The following is a 20,662-nucleotide window of genomic DNA, read 5'->3' on the forward strand; positions in this document are numbered from 1 at the left end:
GGCTCCCATTTTTAAATAAAGGAACACAATTAATGTTCTGCTTTATTAAATAAAGTCACTATGCCAACCTGCAAGAAAGACAGAGGCAAGCTGTCCAGTCTGTACATTAGTACCGTTGTATTTAGGAAGCAAAGTGACTATGCTAGATACCCTTTCTGCATTACTCTAGAACTTGAACATTAAATTGAATAAATATAGAAAACAGATACTAGTAACAGATACATCTGAAATAAATACCCCCATATGGGGTCGGATGTCACCGGTCTTGCGACGCTGCATCATACACCACCATAACCATTGGATATATATATATATATATATATATATATATATATATATATACACACACACACACATACACACACACACACACACACACACACACACACACACACAACACACACACTCTAATTAAATTAACGTAATATATATAGTAACCATCAAACACCATATATATATATATATATATATATATATATATATATATATATATATATATATATATATATATATATATATTGTGATGCAGAGCCTCGCTCGAGTTCCTTTCCCTTCCAAATCAAGTCCCAACACACAGAATTTGAAAGAATAAGCGGTGACGCGCACTTTTAATTATACAAAATAGAGAAAAACAAAACAAACACCTAGCTCCTTCGGAGCACTGGTTAAACATTCATCAGGAATCTACTCTAATAAAACCGGACAGCTAAGCTGTCTACCGGCTGAAACAAAAACGGGTGTTTTTGTGTTTTTGTTTTTTAAAGTTGAACACAAAAAGGCTTTTACACAGTACCTTTTTCATAACGGTTGAAGACACCATCAACTGGGCCCTCCACTCAGCTGCAGCCCTGAAGGGACTAGCTGCTCTCTTTAAATACCTGCACCTGGCTCTAATTTACAATAGCCAGATGCAGGTTATAATTAACTAATAAAACAAATAAACAATTATGTTTTTGGCAGGGAGGATATTAACCCCCTCCCTGCCATGTTACACATCCTCCCCCTCAAGTGTGCAACACTGATTGGCCGTTCCAGGCCATCTCCCCCCAGTAAAACATAACCACCCACCGTCAGGTCAATATTTCTTCATATTGACCTAGGAAATCCTGGACTGGATCCTAAGGTACATCAAAAGACTAAGAAGATGCCCTCCTAGAAGACGGCAGGATGAAATAAAGTTTGTTGGCATAAAGTGGAAGCGGATAGCTGAGGATCGTGGTTTGTGGAAGACTCTTGGGGAGGCCTTCATCCAGCAGTGGATCAACAACAGCTAATGAAAATGAAGAATATATATATAAGAAGATCTATATACATTCTGCAAGATTACATTATTTGAAATGTAAGGGCAAGGAGAGAAAAATGGAATCAAAAATAACTACAGCGTCTGTGTTGAATAATTTTAGTAAATGATACACATCTGTATCAAAGAATAAATAAATAAATCAATGGCACAGTGATTAACAGATACTGACCAATTGAAATTAGTAAAATGCTGCACTTGGACAAGACAAGTTTAAAATCATTAATCTCAACCAATATTTTCTCAATACCTCTCTAGTTGTCTGTATTTGAGATCATTTCAGTAATTCAGTAACCTCGAACTATGAGTCACAGTCCTACATATCACAGCCCATCAGCTATCACAGACTATAATAATGGCACTCTATTTAAATTGGTCCAAACAGGCAAGTTTATATGCGCCTCAGGGTTGTTCAAAAAATACATTATAGGCAAGTTGCATATTGTCAGCCTGTGCTTTAGAAGTGCTAATTATCATAACATGATTTTACTCTACTAAGCACTGGCTTGTTGAAATGTTTTGTTTGTTGGTGCTATTGCTACTTACTGTAGCCTAGAGTGGAGCTGATAACTTGATAAGTGCTCAAATAATTGGCCTTTGAAATAGGTACATGTTTTTCGGGAGCTCTTTTCCCATTTTGCATAAGGGATAAATAAATAAATAAATAAATGTTGCTGACTTGTTGTAAAAAAAAGGCCCATTATTTTTGATAAATATAATGCAGATAAAGTGGCCTGTATCCTCCCTTAGGTTGTTGCTGAAGAAAGGGAAATGCATATAATGTTATATTGTATTGGCGTTAAGCAGGGGTTTGGGAACTAGGGGTGCTTAAGGTGCTGCAGCAGCCCCTTGCTTGGAAGTACAGGGGTGCTGTGCATCTGCCAGTGCAATAAATAATCCTGCTAGTTGTATGCATATTATGATATGTGTGTACATCTTTTTACATTGCTTTTGAACACAAACGATAATAAACCAGGGGCGGGATATTTTCTAAATCGCACGGTTGGACTCGGGAGTTGTTAGTAGTTGGAACACATTACACGTGAGTGTATATAGTAAAACAGAAACCAAAAAAAGAATATCAGATTTTTGGAAAATTGTGGAATTAAAAAAGTGGATTATAACATAATATAGGTTCCATTTCTAAACATTTTCTGGTAAGCATGTTGTAAAGTAGCAAGGACTTTGGTTAAAGCATGTTTTATTTAAAAAGATAAGCATGTGTTGATGCTGGCTTCATTTTGTTAACAATGTTTTACATAATAGCAACCGAATGCAAATATAAGGGTTAGAGTTTTGTTCAATGCCTGTCAACATCCCCCCTACAAAAACTGTATTAGCGCCACTGGCCTTAAGTTTAGAAAAAAACAAGAAATAGTCTTTAAACTAGCAAGATATTTCAGTTTTGTATTTTTCTTAAAAATATTTCCCAACATAAAACCAATGTCACCTTACAATAACTGATTTTGAGTTTAAGTGTTTTTAAAAAAAAAATATCGAACAGAACGAAATTTCAATGTACCATCTGTAATTCAGTAATATGAGAGAATTGGTCAGGGGTCTGAATACTTTTGCAAGGTACTGTGTGTATATATATATATATATATATATATATATATATATATATATATATATATATATATATATATATATATATACACACACACACACACACACACACACACACACACACACACACACACACACACACACACCAACGTTTCATAAGAAAGCTCTGTGTACTATCCATGTATTAACATTTTAGGTTGTGCTTATTTATTATATATTTTTTGATGGCCAAATGAGGCAGGCTGCACTTGCTGTTCAACACAACCTAAAATGTTTGTGAGCCTGTAAAGTAAAAAATGCAAACATATAAAACCTCATAACATCTTGCACTATGAACTCTTTCATGTTTTTAATGTTTGTATAATGGGTTAGATAAATATACTGTAAAATATAGCAAAGAATGGATTGTGATTGCTGCTATAAAAGCTCACCATAGCAGAAGCATAGCACAGTATAATAAAGCATAGTGAAAGCAGGGCTAAACACAGGTTAGCACTGTAAAGAACAATGAGGTATCATGAAGGGTAACCTGGCAAACAAGGGTACACTATGGTAAATGCATTGTATAACCGTCGGGAAAGCATGGTAAAACTGCAAAAATACAGTGGTAAACCTTTATAAGGGAAGTGCAAACAACAATGTATTTAAAACAAAGAAAATGAGGACCCTAAAAAAGGAGAGCTGGAAATTTCAATATAAACCATTTAATAAATTGCATTCAATTGCATTAGTTTACTTGCAGTTCTGCTAACGGCACACCATAGGTTACAGTTGAGATTCTAGCACTCTTCCTGCAAAATGTAAATGACAGAAATGAAATTGTTTGGCATGTCAGACAAGCACGGTAGAGTTTCGAATGACACTCATTATAATTAGTATCCATTGCCTGTTCATTTTCTTTTCAGATTTGTTAATCTACACAGCACTTATCCACTGAGATGCAAAATCGAATTTCCAAACATGTCAGGTCTCCTGTGATTGTAACTTGGTGAAGGGGAGAATGCCAGCATTAGCTAAGCCAGCAACAGGTTTAACTTGTACTTGGTTGGAAGTCTACAGTACAAGGTAACTACCCTTTCTTATCTTCACCATAGTACTAGAAAGCACCTAGGATTACTAATTCATTCAAACTAACCCATCACACACAAACACAGCTCTGCAAAGTCAGCCTATTAAACCCTGGACTAAGCAAAGAAAAGCATATTGAAAATCTCGGTCAACTACATATAAGTAGCAGACTGGTCTTATCTACAATTGTGCTGCCTACACCTTGCAAATTTAATTCTCCAAACAAAACCACAGGTGCTACCACGTTGATGCAGCTCCCTAAACTATGGGTTAAAATAAAACAAACACAAAAAATGGGATTTACTCCTATGCAATTTTCAAGACTCAGTTGGTTGGGTGCACAGTTGGCAATTGCAGGTAAAAGGTTTCCTTCAATACTGAGCTGTAATTCTACCAATAACTTATCCACTATAATGGCTCCTTTGCTGTTGCTGTCATTAGTACAGAACCATTGCATTGCGAACAGACAATATTCACTAGGGTTACCTAAAGCACAGATCCCTCATGCTCTTATCTTCAACTATGCATTCTTCTTCTTTAGATTCCAAATAACAAAAGTAATACATTAGTTTACTGATATGCCATACTCCTACCACGTTCTCCTTTAGGAACCATTATTAAAACAAAAATAAAAATTCTAAAACAGAGCCAACCAAAAGCCTTGAGCAGCTGTTTACATTACTTTTCACTGTATTCATATTATATATATATATATAATATATATATATATATATATATATATATATATATATATATATATATATATGATTGTGATGGGGTGCCAGCCCACAGTTTTTTACTGTTTTCATTTTGATTTTCATGATAATTCTTATGTGTTTTTAAGATCACAAAATCTAGGTTAATTCCTCCCTGCAAATACATGTGACGAATGTGGCTAGAGCCTTAATACACCGATCTGTTAATTATTGATTAATTGGGCTCCACCACAGACTATAAAAGTCAGAAGGAATCCTTTGTTGGTGTTAGGAAACGCGGTCCGGCCGCCGCGCCCGGCCGGCGCCGCCGGCCCCCCGGCCGGCCGGGGCCCCCGGCCCCCGGCCCCCAGCCCCCAGCCCCCAGCCCCCAGCCCCCAGCCCCCCCCCCAGCCCCCAGCCAAAGTGTGTATATAGAAATATAACTACTTGTTTAATTTGATTTGCTTTGTTCCATTGTTTTGTTTGAAACCTTTTTATTTGGCCCTCATGCCTTTTTATTTTTGTGTTTTGGTTAATTAAATTCACTGCATTACCTGTTTCTAAGTCTCCTCACTTTGGCTACCCTGTCACAATGATTTTGGACCATATTTGAACAACCTGGAATGTGTCATTGTGCTTATTGAATGCCACCTCTATCTGCCCTCCCCCTTACCAGAAGGAATTGGTTGTCAAAGGACAATGAGGTACAACAGTTTTAAAAGTTCCAAGCTACTCCATGCAGTGAATAAGAAAATAACGATTTGATGGATGCCTGCTTGACATTTATGTATTTTTTTTTATATAGTTTTTTACCATATTATTTAGTGCCAAGTAACTGTACCACCTGCTACTTTAGAAAAATACAATATTTACAAAACATCGGTATGCAAGTAGTCTGTTATGCTTATGTAGCTGTTACTATTAAGGAGAAATTCAGTGTTCTTAAATATTCAACCACTGTTTGAGACATCTTGCATTCTTTTGTATCTTTAATTAGAGTGAGTTATTCTGAACCCGACGCACAAGAGATCTGTAACTCTAAAGAGATCTAAACTTACTACAACGTGACCACACATACCATTTTATATGTAATTTTTATTCATTTAGAAAATGTGAACTTTTAAAAAAACATATATGCATTATAAATGATGGGATAGACAGGAAACATACATGGTACTGCATGCAGTGACCAATGGAGATACACAACTATTGTATTATTTTCTATCAATAACTAAACTGTTTTGAAATACAAACCTTGACAAAAACAGTAAATACTGTACATAAAACACCTCCATACAAAATCTTAATAAACACAGCTATGTTCTTGTGGCTGGAGGTTTTTTAAAGAGCAAAGGCATTAGATTCAGCAAATTCTGGGAACTGGGTTGTAGCAGGGAGAGATCTGTGCTGGCTCTGCTGGCTTGTTCACAGTACTGCAGGAAGAGAGCGGCAGTCTTCCAACAACCGCCTGTGAGTCATGGCAGTGACACGGGGAGGTGGGAAGGTAGGTGTGTGGACTTTCCCCCTCTCTGAATGGCTGAGAGGCGAGTCTTAGCAGATTGCTAGCCCTATAAAAAAATGCTCTGCTGTTTCCTCAGCTCTGCCCACTTAGACGCGCCGAGAGTGCGGAAGCTCTGATCCAGGAACGGGAATCAGCCGAAACAAAGAGAGATTCACAGCGTGACAGAGAGAGTGAGGAACCCTTGGGCAGACCCCGGCGTATTGTAAAAAGAGCAGGCTAGTTAGCTTACAGAGTAAGCCTCGGGACCTCTGCTGTGGGTCCAGCAGCAGGCGCCAGCCATGCTGGACCGGGCGGTCGAACTTGCCGAGCAGTACCAGGCAGCGGAGCTAACTCCTGTGAAACTGCCTGGAAGGAGTGCGGCTACTGGATCGTCCCCTCAACTGGCCCCGGAAAGGGCAAAGGAACTGGGGGGAAGGGGTAGTCCAGGATTTGGTCGGGGGGTGTCGGCAGGAGCTCCTGGCTCGGGAACTGGGGCAGGGTGGGGATACCCACGAGCTGCTGCAGTGTCGGACCTGGGTCTCGCGCGGACGCCTTATCGGCAAGCCCCTTTTATGGCTTTAGTGTTTCCCCCTTTTGCAAAGACTTCGGAGAGAGAAACCAGCCCACCGAGGTGTTGGACGTACAGGGAGGTGGGCCACCTCATCTGGGACTGCCCCGTGATGGAGTGTGACCTCAGCCAACCAGGTAGGCGCGTTCAATTACCTCAGTCACTTCAGCACAAGGGTTTTGTTATTCCTGTGACAGTGGATGGTACAAAAACCCAGGATCTCCTGGACTCAGGTTGTGGTCAGTCTCTAGTACAGGAGAGCCTAATCTCTCCGGGGCATAAACGAATATAGGGACGGGTGCATATTAAATGTATTCATGGGGATGTCCGCTCCTATCCCAAGATCAGTGTATGTATGACTATTGGCCAGCAGGTGACGCAGGTGCAGGTAGGATTATGTCCTCAATTGCCGGTACCAGTAGTTCTGGGACGGGACTGTGAGCAGTTTAAAGATTGGTTGGCTGCCCTGACAGCCACGTCTTCTTTATTGGCTAAGAAAGAGGAAGTAATTGGAGAGGTTTTTCCCTTTCGCGATCCAGAATGGTTTTGCCATAAATTTAAACCCCGTAAAACTAAACGGGAGCGGCGGATCGCTAAGAATGAGGGCTGGCAATGGAGGGAGTCGGAGAAGTTTCAGGTGGGGGCGGTTGGTGAAGAGTCCGGGGGGGAGGTCGCGGAGCCAGCGCAGGGGTCTGGCTCGGTTGCCTCTGGTCGGGATTGACCTGACCCCGAGTTGGAAGCCATGGGAGCTGGTTTCTTAGCTCACTCCCATGACTTCCGACTTGAGCAAGGGTGTGACAACAGGCTGGGCAGGCTCTTTGACCAAGCAGCGGTGGTTAATGGTCGGGTGGTCGAGCCCAGACGCGCTGCCACGTACCCCCACTTTGAAATTGATCAAGACCTGCTGTACCGTGTTGATAAATTACCCCAGACCGGTGAAGTGCGTCATCAGTTGTTCATTCCTCAGCCCTTTAAGGAGGATTTGTTGAAGCTGGCTCATGCTATTCCCCTGTCTGGTCATTTGGGAAGGGATAAAACTAAAGCCAGGCTTGTGTCATGGTTCTTCTGGTTGGGGCTGGATGGCGATGTCAAAAGGTTTTGTGAGCACTGTGGGGAATGTCAAAAGGCCAGCCCTAGAGCCGTTACATGAGCCCCACTGGTGCCTTTGCCCCTAGCGGAAGCTCCGTTTGAGCGTATTGGGATGGACATAGTTGGGCCATTAGAGAGGAACGCGGCAGGATACACCCACCTACTTGTCATTCTGGATTACGCTACGCGTTATCCAGAGGCAATTCCCCTCCGATCTATGTCCGCTAAGTCTGTTGCCAACGAGCTGGTAAAGGTTTTCTCCCTGGTGGGGATTCCCAAGGAGATACTAACCGATCAAGGCACCAATTTTATGTCCCGGCTAATCCGCGGAACATGTAAGCTTTTGGGAATTAAGACCATTAGGACCTCGGTGTTTCATCCTCAGACCGACGGTTTGGTGGAAAGCTTTAATAAGACCCTTAAGAACATGTTGCGCAGGTTTATTCGTAGTGATGTGCGTTACCAGCTGATTCCCCCCCTTCTCTTTGCGATCAGAGAGGTTCCCCAGGCTTCCACGGGGTTTTCACCATTCAAGCTGTTGTATGGGCAGAGACCCCGGGGTGTGCTCGACCTGGTCAGAGAGATGTGGGAGGAGCAGCAGGACAATTCGACCAATACCGTCCGGTATGTGTTGGACCTGCGCAAACGTCTTGAGTCTGTTGGGAAATGGGCGCATGACAATTTGCAGCAGGCGCAGCACAGACAGGAGATACAGTATAACCGAAGAGCCTGGTTGCGCACATTTCAGCCGGGGGATAAGGTACTTCTGTTATTACTCAGTTCTGAGTCGAAACTCTTGGCTAAGTGGCAAGGACCCTTTGAGGTTACACGCCAGGTTGGGAAGGTGGACTAAGAGATCTGCCAGCCGGAGCAACGGACAGAGAAACACATTTATCATATCAATCTCTTAAAGCCTTGGTTACAACCAGAGGCGTTGTTAGTGGCGCATGGAGATGACGTCACGGACCTGGGACCTGATCTTTCTGTGTTGGTGATCGGTACAGATTGCTAAGAATCTGACACCAAAGCAGAAATGTCAGGCTCGTGGTCTGGTGGCGGAGTTCCCTGACGTGTTCTCTTCCGTCCTGGGACAGACTCGAGTAGCCCATCATCACATTGATATTGAGCCGGGGGCGCTAGTTCGCCAGAGGCCGTACCGTATACCTGAGCGTAAAAGACAGGTAATAAAAGCGGAAATTGACGAGATGCTGAGACTGGGGGTAATAGAAGAGTCCCAAAGTGACTGGAACAGTCCAATCGTTTTAGTCGATAAGCCAGACGGGTCAACTCGATTTTGCATTGATTTCAGACGAATCAATGAGAAATCGAAATTTGACGCTTATCCGATGCCCCAAGTAGATGAGTTGCTGGAGCGTCTAGGCACGGCTCATTTTATGACGACACTGGATTTAACGAAGGGGTACTGGCAGATACCCCTGACTCCGGAATCTAGAGAGAGGACGGCGTTTTCGACTCCCTTCGGGTTATACCAATTCAAGACCATGCCCTTTGGGTTGCACGGAGCCCCCGCCACTTTCCAGCGGATGATGGATTGCATCTTGCGGCCCCATCAGCAGTACGCCGCTGCTTACATAGATGACGTGGTTATCCACAGTGAGGATTGGCCGAGTCATCTGTGTAAGGTAGCGGCGGTGCTGCAATCCTTGCGGGAGGCGGGGCTCACTGCTAACCCAAAGAAGTGTGCCATTGGGAAGAGTGAGTTGGAGTATTTGGGGTATCGAGTAGGGGGCGGCCAGATCAGACCGCTAGTTGCTAAGGTGAAAGCCTTGGCTGACTGGCCGGTTCCTACAACCAAAACCCAGGTGCGCTCTTTCTTGGGACTAGCAGGCTATTATAGAAAATTCATCCCAAGCTTCGCTACGCTCGCTGCTCCCTTGACAGACCTCACCCGGAAGGCTGCCCCAAATACGGTTCAGTGGACGGAGTTGTGCCAGAAGGCCTTTCTCGCCTTGAAGCGGAGGCTGTGTAGTAAGCCAGTGCTATGCAGCCCGGATTTTGGTAAGAGGTTCACCCTGCAGACGGATGCGTCAGAGACAGGTCTCGGGGCAGTGTTGTCGCAGGAGGTTCGGGGAAGCGAGCACCCAGTCCTGTATATCAGCAGGAAGCTCCTTCCCCGCGAGAAAAATTATAGCACCATCAAGAAGGAGTGTCTCGCAGTAAAATGGGCAGTCGAGGCACTCCGGTACTACCTCCTGGGGCAACACTTCACCCTGGTTACAGATCATGCCTCTTTAGCATGGCTTTACCGGATGAAAGATAGCAACGCCAGAATCACACGGTGGTACTTGGCCTTACAGCCCTATGCCTTCAGGGTAGTCCACCGAGCAGGAAAGCTGCATCAAAACGCAGACTTTTTCTCTCGGGAAGGCATAGGGGTGTAGGAGTTTCGAATGAACCGGTGGTGTCATTCTGAGGGGAAGGATATGTAGCAGGGAGAGATCTGTGCTGACTCTGCTGGTGTGTTCACAGTACTGCAGGAAGAGAGCGGCAGTCTTCCAACAACCGCCTGTGAGTCATGGCAGTGACACGGGGAGGTGGGAAGGTAGGTGTGTGGACTTTCCCCCTCTCTGAATGGCTGAGAGGCGAGTCTTGGCAGATTGCTAGCCCTATAAAAAAATGCTCTGCTGTTTCCTCAGCTCTGCCCACTTAGACGCGCCGAGAGTGCGGAAGCTCTGATCCAGGACCGGGAATCAGCCGAAACAAAGAGAGTTTCACAACGAGACAGAGAGAGCGGGGAACCCTTGGGCAGACCCTGGCGTATTGTAAAAGAGCAGGCTAGTTAGCCTACAGAGTAGGACGGTGATCCGGGTCGTGCGGGTAGCAGCGACCGGGATAACGCTGCTGAGTGCAGCACCTTTTATTTGTAGTTTTATTACTGTTTTATTTTCCCTTGTTCTTTTCGCCTTCTGTTTTCATTATTATTTCTTTGAGCACCTGCGAGTGCACTTGCTGTTCGAGTACCAGCTGTGGTATTTCCGTGGTGCTGTCTGTCATCGTTGATAGGCAGCCCACGGTCAACAGTGCCCTCTGCCGGAAAAAGCAAGAACTGTTCTCAAATAAAACTGGGCACCTGGGTGGTGTTTTCAATTACACCTGTCTGTCTCCTAGTCAGTGAATTACCCACACCCTTTTCACATAGGTCAATTCATGACAAGTGGAATACCAGAAAATGCTGCCAAACTGGACACTAGTAATTATGCTAGAAGCCTACATTGGATAGGATTTGGGTGGTGGAAATTAGAGACTGTATTCTGAAGCTTTGTTAGGGTTCAGATTACCTTACATTACTGTATCTTATTACTTTGCCTTGTTTTACATTCACTAGTCACTGTCAATAATAACCATAAGAAGGGTGGTAAATTGTTAAAGTAAAAGTATAAAATCTAGGATACAAGCATAGCGTATAATTGACAGGGTAGTAATAAAGCAATTGTTTTGAAAGGGCTCTCTGAGTTCAGTCCTTCTAAAATGTTCCTCAAATAAAAATTAAAATAAATGACTTAAAATGTTTACCCCTTTAATGCTTGGCGACCTCGTATGGAAATGGATACAAAAATCTCTTTTCTATTCTTGATATGTGAACATAAGGAAGATGCAAATGCATGATGACCTCATGAGGATGCAATTTTTCCCATATATAAAGCAATGGTGAAAAAAAGTTCAAAAAAAGATATTTATTGTGTGTCCAAAACTTTCAGCTATTTTCAATATTTCATGCATGAAAGAGTTACGTTTTTTAAACTTCTACAGGGACCGGATACACAATAGAACTGGTACTATGGATTCCATTATTAAGCAGTTTTGAAAATGACCACAGGTATATGATGGGATGCGCATACAGCCTGTTAGATGCTATTCCACTTAGATAATACTTTCCATACACATAATCCTGCTGCTTGCTTGATTAAAACATATTTTTTGTATTGTTCTGCCATCATGTGGTGATAATTTAATTGGGCTTAATACTTAGGCTTCACTGCATTTTTAATAGACAAATACAAACTATAATAATATTATAGTAACTATGAAAAATACTAATTGACTTACTTTAGTTACTTTTAAGTTTTACCTTTGTTATAATCTATAACCAAGTCTACTATAAGTTATAAGTAAATGATTAGCAAGAATGAACTTGAGGCAGTTTTGGGTGAAACAATTTAGCAGCAATATCTTCATACAGTTGGCTTGAAAGTTTGATGAGCAATCATGTACGGATTCAATGGAGCATTCTTGTTTTTCCGAATCAGTCTCTTCTTCACTGTGAAAATAATGACGTTTAGTAAGAGCTCCAGAAACTCAGCCACTGTGCAGATTGACACTCCGATCCACAGACCAACCAGGCCGCCGATACTGGACACGAGATCGATCGCCTGAGAGGAGTTCAAGAAACATGCAAGAGGTAATGAGTACAGAAACCAGACACCAATCACAGTTGCTGTATACTTGCATAGATGGGAAAAGTCAAGATGCTTTCTGTAAAATATTCTTTTGGAAATGTAATGCAGGGAATTAAAGAATAACGATTCAATGGTTGCCTGCTTGATATATATTTATGAGAATGAATAATGTTTCCAGCATGTATTTGCAGTGGAAACAGATGTGTGTTGTCCAGTGTTGAAGGTTTATGTAATGTGGACATTGTAGCACCTCTATTGCTTCAGCAAACATTGCCATTCCAGGAACATCTGAGAGGACATGTTGGTCAATGCAAGCCACTTCACTGAGATGAGCCAATTCCATGGGCAACAACTATCAAGCCCCTTGTGAAGTATCTGATTTCTCATGATTGTTGCTGAATAGTTGCGCAGAACTGTCATATAGTTTTTCTAGGGCAATTAGATCACAGGACACATCACATAATATTTCACGTGACCACACAACTTTGCATACATTTCAGGACACTTAACATTCTTCCATTGTTGCCAGACACTGCATAGTAAATTTACAGTACATTACATTTGTTTACTATTACTTTCTTTTGTATTTAGTGTAGTGTTCAGTAGTTCAACATGCTTTATCATTCTTCATTGCTCTTAACCATGCTTGTCCATGTTAGCTTTTACAATGCTTTACAAAACGGTGTTATGGTTTAACTTAGTAAACATTTATACGAGTGGTCAAATTATGACAAATCTTGAATTGGTTGTTAGGCCAATACCCCCAGAAGCATTTTTAGGCTTTATTTTCAGAAATCGAGGTTATGCAATTATTAGCTTGCAGTTCAAATATGTGAAACATATACACAAGCCCACTGTGAAATATAAATTACATAATACAATAACACAGTACTGTATCTGCCACTAAAAAATCTGAACACTTACCAGTACTACAACAGTAAATAAATTAATTCCAGACTGTCCAGGCATGGATGGGCTCAATCATAGAACAGAAATTAACATCCGGTCAATGCGAAATTAAACTGATTAAGGTAAACTGGTGTCCTGCAAATGAAGTTCCAACCATTGACCCTCCAGTTACCAATCAAGCTTCATTATAAGGGTGCTAAAATAACAGTTACACATATCCTGTATCGTGGTAGGGTTGTCTCTATTCCAAACTAATTAAGTGGCTTCACAATGCATTTGAATGCTTCCATATGATTTACTTGGTTAGTAATGATTGAAATGTTGCATCAGTAAAACTGCATACTCTACTTTGTAGACATTTTGTTCTATGCTCAAATTATCTCCAAAATGTTGAAAAAACAAATACATTTTGCCAGAGGGACTTGCAAGGGTGCAATAGCGAACATACAATACAAAAATAAAAAGGGTAGCCTGGATCATTTAAAATATTATAGAGAAATATGAAAAATATATTCTGACACAGGGTCCTTTAACAACTCTTCAAATATGTTTTAAAACAATAAGCAGTGATTGTCAACACTGGTTTGTGGCTAATTTGATGTGTCAGGCTGGCAGACTGTGGCAGCTGTTGCTAACAAACTGTAAGGGTATACTGTATACTATACCAGTATATTTTTAGTTTGGTTTTATGACAGCTTGAGTAAAAGCAGACACTTATCCAAATTCTGGAATGTTCAATGACTTTGCTGGTTCAACTGGCTATTTTGGAGCATGCATACCCTTACATGTCCAGCAGAGGATAATGGGTACACACATAGAATATCAGAAGTTTTGAATTTGCAGATGGCTGTGTTACACAAATTGCAACTGTTTTAATTAAAGGTGTTGGTTCTGTGGACAACGCATTTTAAATAACTTACTTTTTTTTTCTATTTTTGATAAACTGGTAAAATCGGTCCTGTGATGCTCCTCCTCATTTTGCATCCTCAACTTTTAAATTTGAAGAATTTCTTAGTTACTTTCAATATAAGGTTATTAATATTGGGAATCAAATTTCCACAGATGGCTGTCCTTTGAATATGCAGTGTAATCAGATTAGTTTTGCTATGGAATCTTTCTATCAGATTACAGTATAAAATCTCAATAAATTTGTAATGTAAATTAATTCTTCCACTCGCTTGTTGGATCCAATTCCAACCAACATTCTAAAAGCAGTTTTCAATGATCTGAGTGAAATTATCTTGACTATAATAAACAGTTCACTGACATCAGGAGTAGTTCCCTCTGCCTTAAAAATGACTGTGGTTAAAATTCTGCTTAAGAAACCAAACCTAGACCCTACTGCTTCAAACAATTAGAGACCTATTTAAAATCTGCCATTTCTAGCTAAGGTTCTAAAATAAGTGATAGCAATCCAGCTGAATTCATTTTATTGAAGGTAACAACATGCTTGAAAAGTTTCAGTCGGGTTTCTGTTCTGCGCACAGTACAGAGACTGCGCTTATCAGAGTGGTGAATGATCTACTGTTAAGTGCAGACTCTAGCTGTATCTTTATTCTTGTTCTTTTAGATTTAAGTGCTGCGTATTTCACTAACAGACAATTTGTTTCATTAGGAGACTGTATCTAGATTTTCATTTGTTGTCTGTGGCATTCTCCAAGGCTCTATACTAGGAGCCATTATTTTCTCTTTGTACATGTTACCGCTGGGTGAGACAATCTATAAACATGGTGTTAACTTTCACTGCTATGCCAATGACAGACAGCTCTAATACCTGATGATACCCTGGCTGGATCAGCCTTAGCTGAATGCTTTACTGATGTTAATAGGTGGATGTTCCAACACTTTAAAGTTAAACTGAAAAGATAGGGCTCTATTATTAGGTTCTCAGCAGCAACTAGAAGCAATAAAATCTCTAAAAATAGATCTGGGCAATTTGACCACAAACATAAAAACAGAAGTGAAAAATATAGGGGTCTTATTTGACTCTGATTTATCTTCTGAGTCGAATATCTGCAATGTCACCAATGTGTCCTTTTACCATGTGTGCAACATTGTTAAAATGAGGTCATTTTTTTCTTCTTCTGATGCTGAGAAACTAATTTATGCTTTTATGTCTTCCCGACTACTGCAATTATCGCTGGGCTTTCAGATCACATCATAAATCACCTGCAGCTGATACAGAATGCAGCTGCTGGGCTTCACTGCAGCAGATACAGAGTGCATCTGCTAGGCTTCTCAATAGAATGAAACAAAGAGACCATATAACACCTGTGCTGGCTTCACTGCACTGGCTCCAACTTTACTGACTTATAAAGCACTTAAAGGAATTTAGCAAACCAGATTATAGAAAGGAGCTTCTAGTCACATACCTCATGATTTGAGATCAGCCGATCATCATCAGTATCTGCATCAGTTGATGACTTTAAGTCAAAATTGAAAACTTACTTTTTTTAGATTAGCTTTTATAAACAGAATTTTAAAGTGTTTCTCTTTAATTTCTATACAAATGTGTTATATTTAAATGTTCTTGTTTTTTTTATATTAGCTTTTTTTAAAATAATTCTAAACTCTGTTTTTATTTAATTTCTATACACTTGAATTGTATTTATGTTTTTCTGCTGTTTTGTCCTGTACAACGCTTTCATATACTTTTTGTATGACAGGTGCTATATAAATAAAGTACTGATTTACTGATTAATTACCCGGATGGCTGGAGCTTCCTCAATCAGCTCATAGTTAAGTTGCTGGTAGTTGATAACAACTTTAACAAGATTATCTCTGAAAAACAAAAGAAAAAGATACTGTTTATCATTTCCTTATCCATTTACTGTAAATGTATTTTGGTATTATAATTAATATACTTTTTTTTTGTGCCGGGACCTAGAACATGCGTTCTTGATTCCAAATAATCCTACAGTATTGGATTTATAAATGACCAACGTCCTTACATTATGGGACTGAGGAGGATATACCCAGCTGATATGATTTTCATATTGTGGAGGTTACCTCACTCTTTCACTTTATGAACAGAGTTATAAACTGTTTTTGAGCAACATTTGGCAATGCTTAAGAAATATTAAAACCATAATAAAGAGGGAGTCTATTTAATTGCTCTTCAAACTCTTGCAGATCGAAATACCGCAATTGCTTCAGTCTTGTGATGTTTACATTTTAATAATGACAGAAACACAGTAACTCACATACACTGTTAGACATTTGATTTTCAAAACTTACACAAATGAAATAAACAGTGGTGGTATTTAGATCCTTATAAATTAATTTATTGGACCTCAACATTTCTGAAAAAATACCAAATTACCAAAACAATAAACAGGTCTAATAAATCAAGCACTTTCTCAGTTAAATGTCTGTTAATATTTGTCTAGTAACAGCAGCAAAAGGAAATCAAATCATCATGGCTTACCTGATTCTGTTTGTTACTTGTGCTAGCTTCCCACCGGAGCTCTTGAGTTGTCTTGCAAATTTATCCTGCAAGAGGGAACACACAGGGTCACTGCAAAGACTGAAGATTCACCCTGCAAGAGGGAACACACAGGGTCTCTGCAAAGACTGAAGGTCTGAATTACCCTTTCTAGAATACCAGCTGACATTACTTAGCCCCTCCAGTGCTTCAGCTTGATTAATAAGTCTCTAATAAGATTGATTAATAAGATTAATATGTCTGCCTAGTTATAATACATGGACATTTTCTTTTTCCTATTGGCTCTGAGACATTGCTTTTAAAATCAAGTGATAATGCTGCAGTTGCATGCATATACAGTCCTTTCATGAGAGAAAAAAACACTAGCATGTTAGAGACAGAAAAATAAATAGGTGATTTGTTTCAGTACACAAATTTCAAGTTACAAATTTAGGTATATATTATAAACAGTAAATACAAATATAGTATTTACAGGCTATTTTTCTGTGTGTTCTTAAGTGACAGGCCACTCTCTGTGAGACCTAACAGAAGATATATGTCACAAATTGCTTTTTACAATAACTTTCAAAATAATTTGATGTACTGGTTCTCTCAGGCCAAGTCGCTGGCAGTCAAAATATCATTTAAAACACACAGTAATACACAATGCCAAAAATAATAATGCAAGTACATGACAGTGTTTACTAAGGGTATCAGTTATTCTTACCATGTAGACAACACTGGGCCACTGGGATGAAGACAGAGTCAGTTCAAATATCTCCTCCCTGTTAAAATAACATGACTGATTTCATGGTGAATTTACAGACACTTTACCATTATTATTTATCAAACCGTTCTTATCTGTGATTCAACACTTCACCTTGCTTTCAATATGCTTTGCTGCACTTAGCAGAGTTTAGCTTTTACCATGATATTCCACGGTGCACATGTATAAAGAGATGTGATGAACATGTTCTAAAGATCCTAAAGATGTTAAATACAATAACGATTAACTTAAAAAGGAGGCAGTACACACAACATTAAATCCTAAACAGCATACAGTAAATTAGTTATCCCGAGTCACAACTAGAAGCAGAGTAAAATGAAATGGCATAGTTTACCAGGTAAAGTAATTACATCCTTAAGAACATTAAGAAACCTTTAGATAAGGAATTACATTCCATTAGAGTCAAAACAGGTGCTAGCTTCTTGTTGTTCACAACATTTTCTGATGCCATCACGTTTTAAAATAGGCAATGTATTTTATTCGGAAAACTACAGCACAAATAAAAGTGGAATTATAATTGAATTGACGAGAGCTGGAAAACGTTGTTCACTCACTCGCATTGCAGTGGGCAGCTACAGTCCAACTCATTGTGAGCAAACTTGTCTTCGAAGAGCTGCACACAGTGATCTAGAGAATAGCACAGCATTACTAGCCGTTCAATGGTTAAGGCAGAAATTCAGTGTGGTTTAAGTGTAGGCAAGGCATAGAATTAGAAGATCAGGGGCAATATTCACAAAGCTTTTACTTGTAGTCTACACCTGTTCTTTCTGAATAGAAATCAAGACATTTCAGAGCTTCAAATATATCATTTTAGAATCCCTTCATGCATGTTTGCCTTTAGCAGCTTGTTTTTTGTGTAACTGTGCTAAATGTGAATAAAAGCTCTTCAAGTCTGTTCAGCATGAAGAGGGCAGTCATACAATAAAAGGCTATTTCACTTGAACTCAAATGATGCATTCATGGATTATCTACTTACTAATATCCTTGTTAGTAATGTTGCAGAAAGGCACATTCATCCCTTTGGGAACAGGGAACTCCCACATCCCACAGCCACAGCTGTTAATGATGTGCATCTGCCCACACGTCTTCTTACAGGCCTGGGTTAAAAAAGTTTGTTTACAGCAATATCATGTATGTCAAAGGCAGGAAAATTGCTAGCTTGAAGAAAGGAAAAATGAACTACTTATCCCAGCTGGAACAATCAAATACAAAAATAAAGCAGAAATAAAAATACAGATTCCTTATCTTCACTGACAAATAATCACAAAAAAAAAACCACGTACCCACCTCCTGTTACCTCGCGGGCACACTATAGCACTTGCTAATACCGCACATTAGGTATTATTTAATACTGCTTGTTACTGACCTCCCGGGTGTACTCAACTTTGTATGCATCTCGGTAGTAGTTGTGGATCCCGTCTCCATTACTGCATTTGCTAGCATAGGGGGCCTTCAGTCGATGCACATGAACCTGTCAATAATAGGACCTACCTTATATTATTGTCTATTAACATAATTTGACAAATGCATTATTTATTTTTATTGCTGTATATAATCATTTCCTGTAAACAGAGTGTAATAGTGTTATTGTTCAGTAGGTTTGCAACAACTTGGATAACAATAGATATTAAGGCTTCAGCTGTTTAATGTCAGTTTTTTTTTAAAATTTTTATTATTAACATTGCCATCAAACCTGCGACAAGAGTTTGGGATGAACTTGAATTTAATCAAATATAGGAATACTTTCTTTGCAAAAATAATCTTATGATGTAATCATGTATTTTCAGTATATATATATATATATATATATATATATATATATATATATATATATATATATATATATATATATATATATTCTTATAGATACTAACAGTTTGTTAAGTGAGCGTGTGAATGTACACCTGGGACCTCATGGTTTTCACACCTGAAGAGCATTCCCAGCACAGAGAATTTTAATACAATTAGTCTGGCCAGCAGCAGAACTCCAATAGAATGGTGACAGGCTAATACATTAGCTGTTCTTGCAGAGTACTTTTAAACCTTTGTCTGTTTGCTCGGCCAGGCGTTTGAGAACATTACATTCTTTATCAAGTTTAACCTGTGAATTATCAATAAGTTAAATCAATAGCTATTTTGTTCCTCAGACGTCAATTTTTTTTATCCTCGACGGCACCTCTGGGTAAGGCTGGATTTCTTTTACAGTTATCACAGATTTCATGATTTCTGTAAAATGTACCTTTTGCTGTGTAATGAAAGAATAGTGTAAATATACACATTTTTATGCCACTTAAATAGGAAACGTTTGTCTTATTGACGCACTACCTGTTACACTGCATTTAGGAACCTGGCAGCCGGTTTTGTTTACTTCCAGTAAATGATTGAACACACTGCACAGAGCTCATCAACTTCTTTCAAATGACTTCAACGAAAAAGACACCAGTTGCATCAAACATCAAACATATTACTGCTAAAGATCACTCTGTCCAGTACAAAAAGTACTGTGAAAACAATAAAGCCCAGACAGTGGTATTTAAAACGTTAGTGTTTACATTTTCAAATTGACCAGCCTTACACCCTGGAGACAGGCTTCAAGCAGAAGCATATTTCACTGATTAGGGGCTTTCCATGAATCGGATTAGGAGGCAAGAAATTATGTGAATCATTTTATTAGAAACATATTTCTCTACTTTACCTTCACAATGGCGAGGTCAGACTCCTGCCCAGGAGGGATGTTCACTCCATCGTCTTCAGGGAACGGCATGTCCTTCTGGTCATGGATGATAAAACGCAGTCCTGCCGCATGACTCAGCAGCTCCAAATACTCATCCTGTTCTATGAACAGCTCCATGATTAGACCTGGTAGAACCAAAACAAAGTCCCTGCCCTTAGCTGAAGGCAATTGAATTTCCAAACACCAGCACTAGTTTTTGCTTCTTTGCAATGCAACTGACACTTAATGGTATTCGCTACATCATTTTTTCCCCCTCTTTCCAATGAAACTGACAATGGACTAATGGTTGGGAATGATTAAAAAACACTGCTATATTTGTATTAAAAATAAATAAGTATATAATAGTTATAGGACGGTGAAGTCTGTTATTTTGACATTCATATTGCTTAAATGGACCTCAGCTTTCAGCCTCAGTTCATTCACTTCTTCTTGTGCTGATGTTCCACGACACACAGACGTTTGCCGTCCAATAACCCTACTGAATGAAGCCTCTGCCTTTGCTATTAACCGGTTGCACAATTACCAGGTTTTAACACTGTTTCAATTAAGAAACCAAGTTGGCTGAAAATAAATGTTACTCAAAAAGGTGTTAAAATACAA

General features: G+C 39.7%; 1 protein-coding gene across 2 annotated transcripts; it reads right to left on the minus strand.

Annotated features, from left to right (window-relative positions):
- Positions 1–1,003: 1,003 nt before the first annotated feature.
- LOC121297448 (amiloride-sensitive sodium channel subunit delta-like) lies at positions 1,004–20,165 on the minus strand. Of its 2 annotated transcripts, none has more exons than XM_041223776.1 (8): positions 20,024–20,165; positions 18,695–18,799; positions 18,305–18,425; positions 17,883–17,955; positions 17,269–17,326; positions 16,545–16,609; positions 15,823–15,898; positions 1,004–1,270 (listed from the first exon to the last, which is right to left on the minus strand). In XM_041223776.1, exons 1-8 carry the CDS (start codon positions 20,090–20,092, stop codon positions 1,097–1,099), a joined length of 741 nt encoding a protein of 246 aa, XP_041079710.1. In that variant the 5' UTR covers positions 20,093–20,165; the 3' UTR covers positions 1,004–1,096. The 2 variants fall into 2 exon arrangements, with proteins under 2 accessions (XP_041079710.1, XP_041079709.1); XM_041223775.1 differs by lacking the exon at positions 1,004–1,270 and adding an exon at positions 11,504–12,181.
- Positions 20,166–20,662: the final 497 nt, after the last annotated feature.

Source organism: Polyodon spathula, chromosome 22, assembly GCF_017654505.1.
Source record: "Polyodon spathula isolate WHYD16114869_AA chromosome 22, ASM1765450v1, whole genome shotgun sequence".
Taxonomy (NCBI): Eukaryota; Metazoa; Chordata; class Actinopteri; order Acipenseriformes; family Polyodontidae; genus Polyodon; species Polyodon spathula.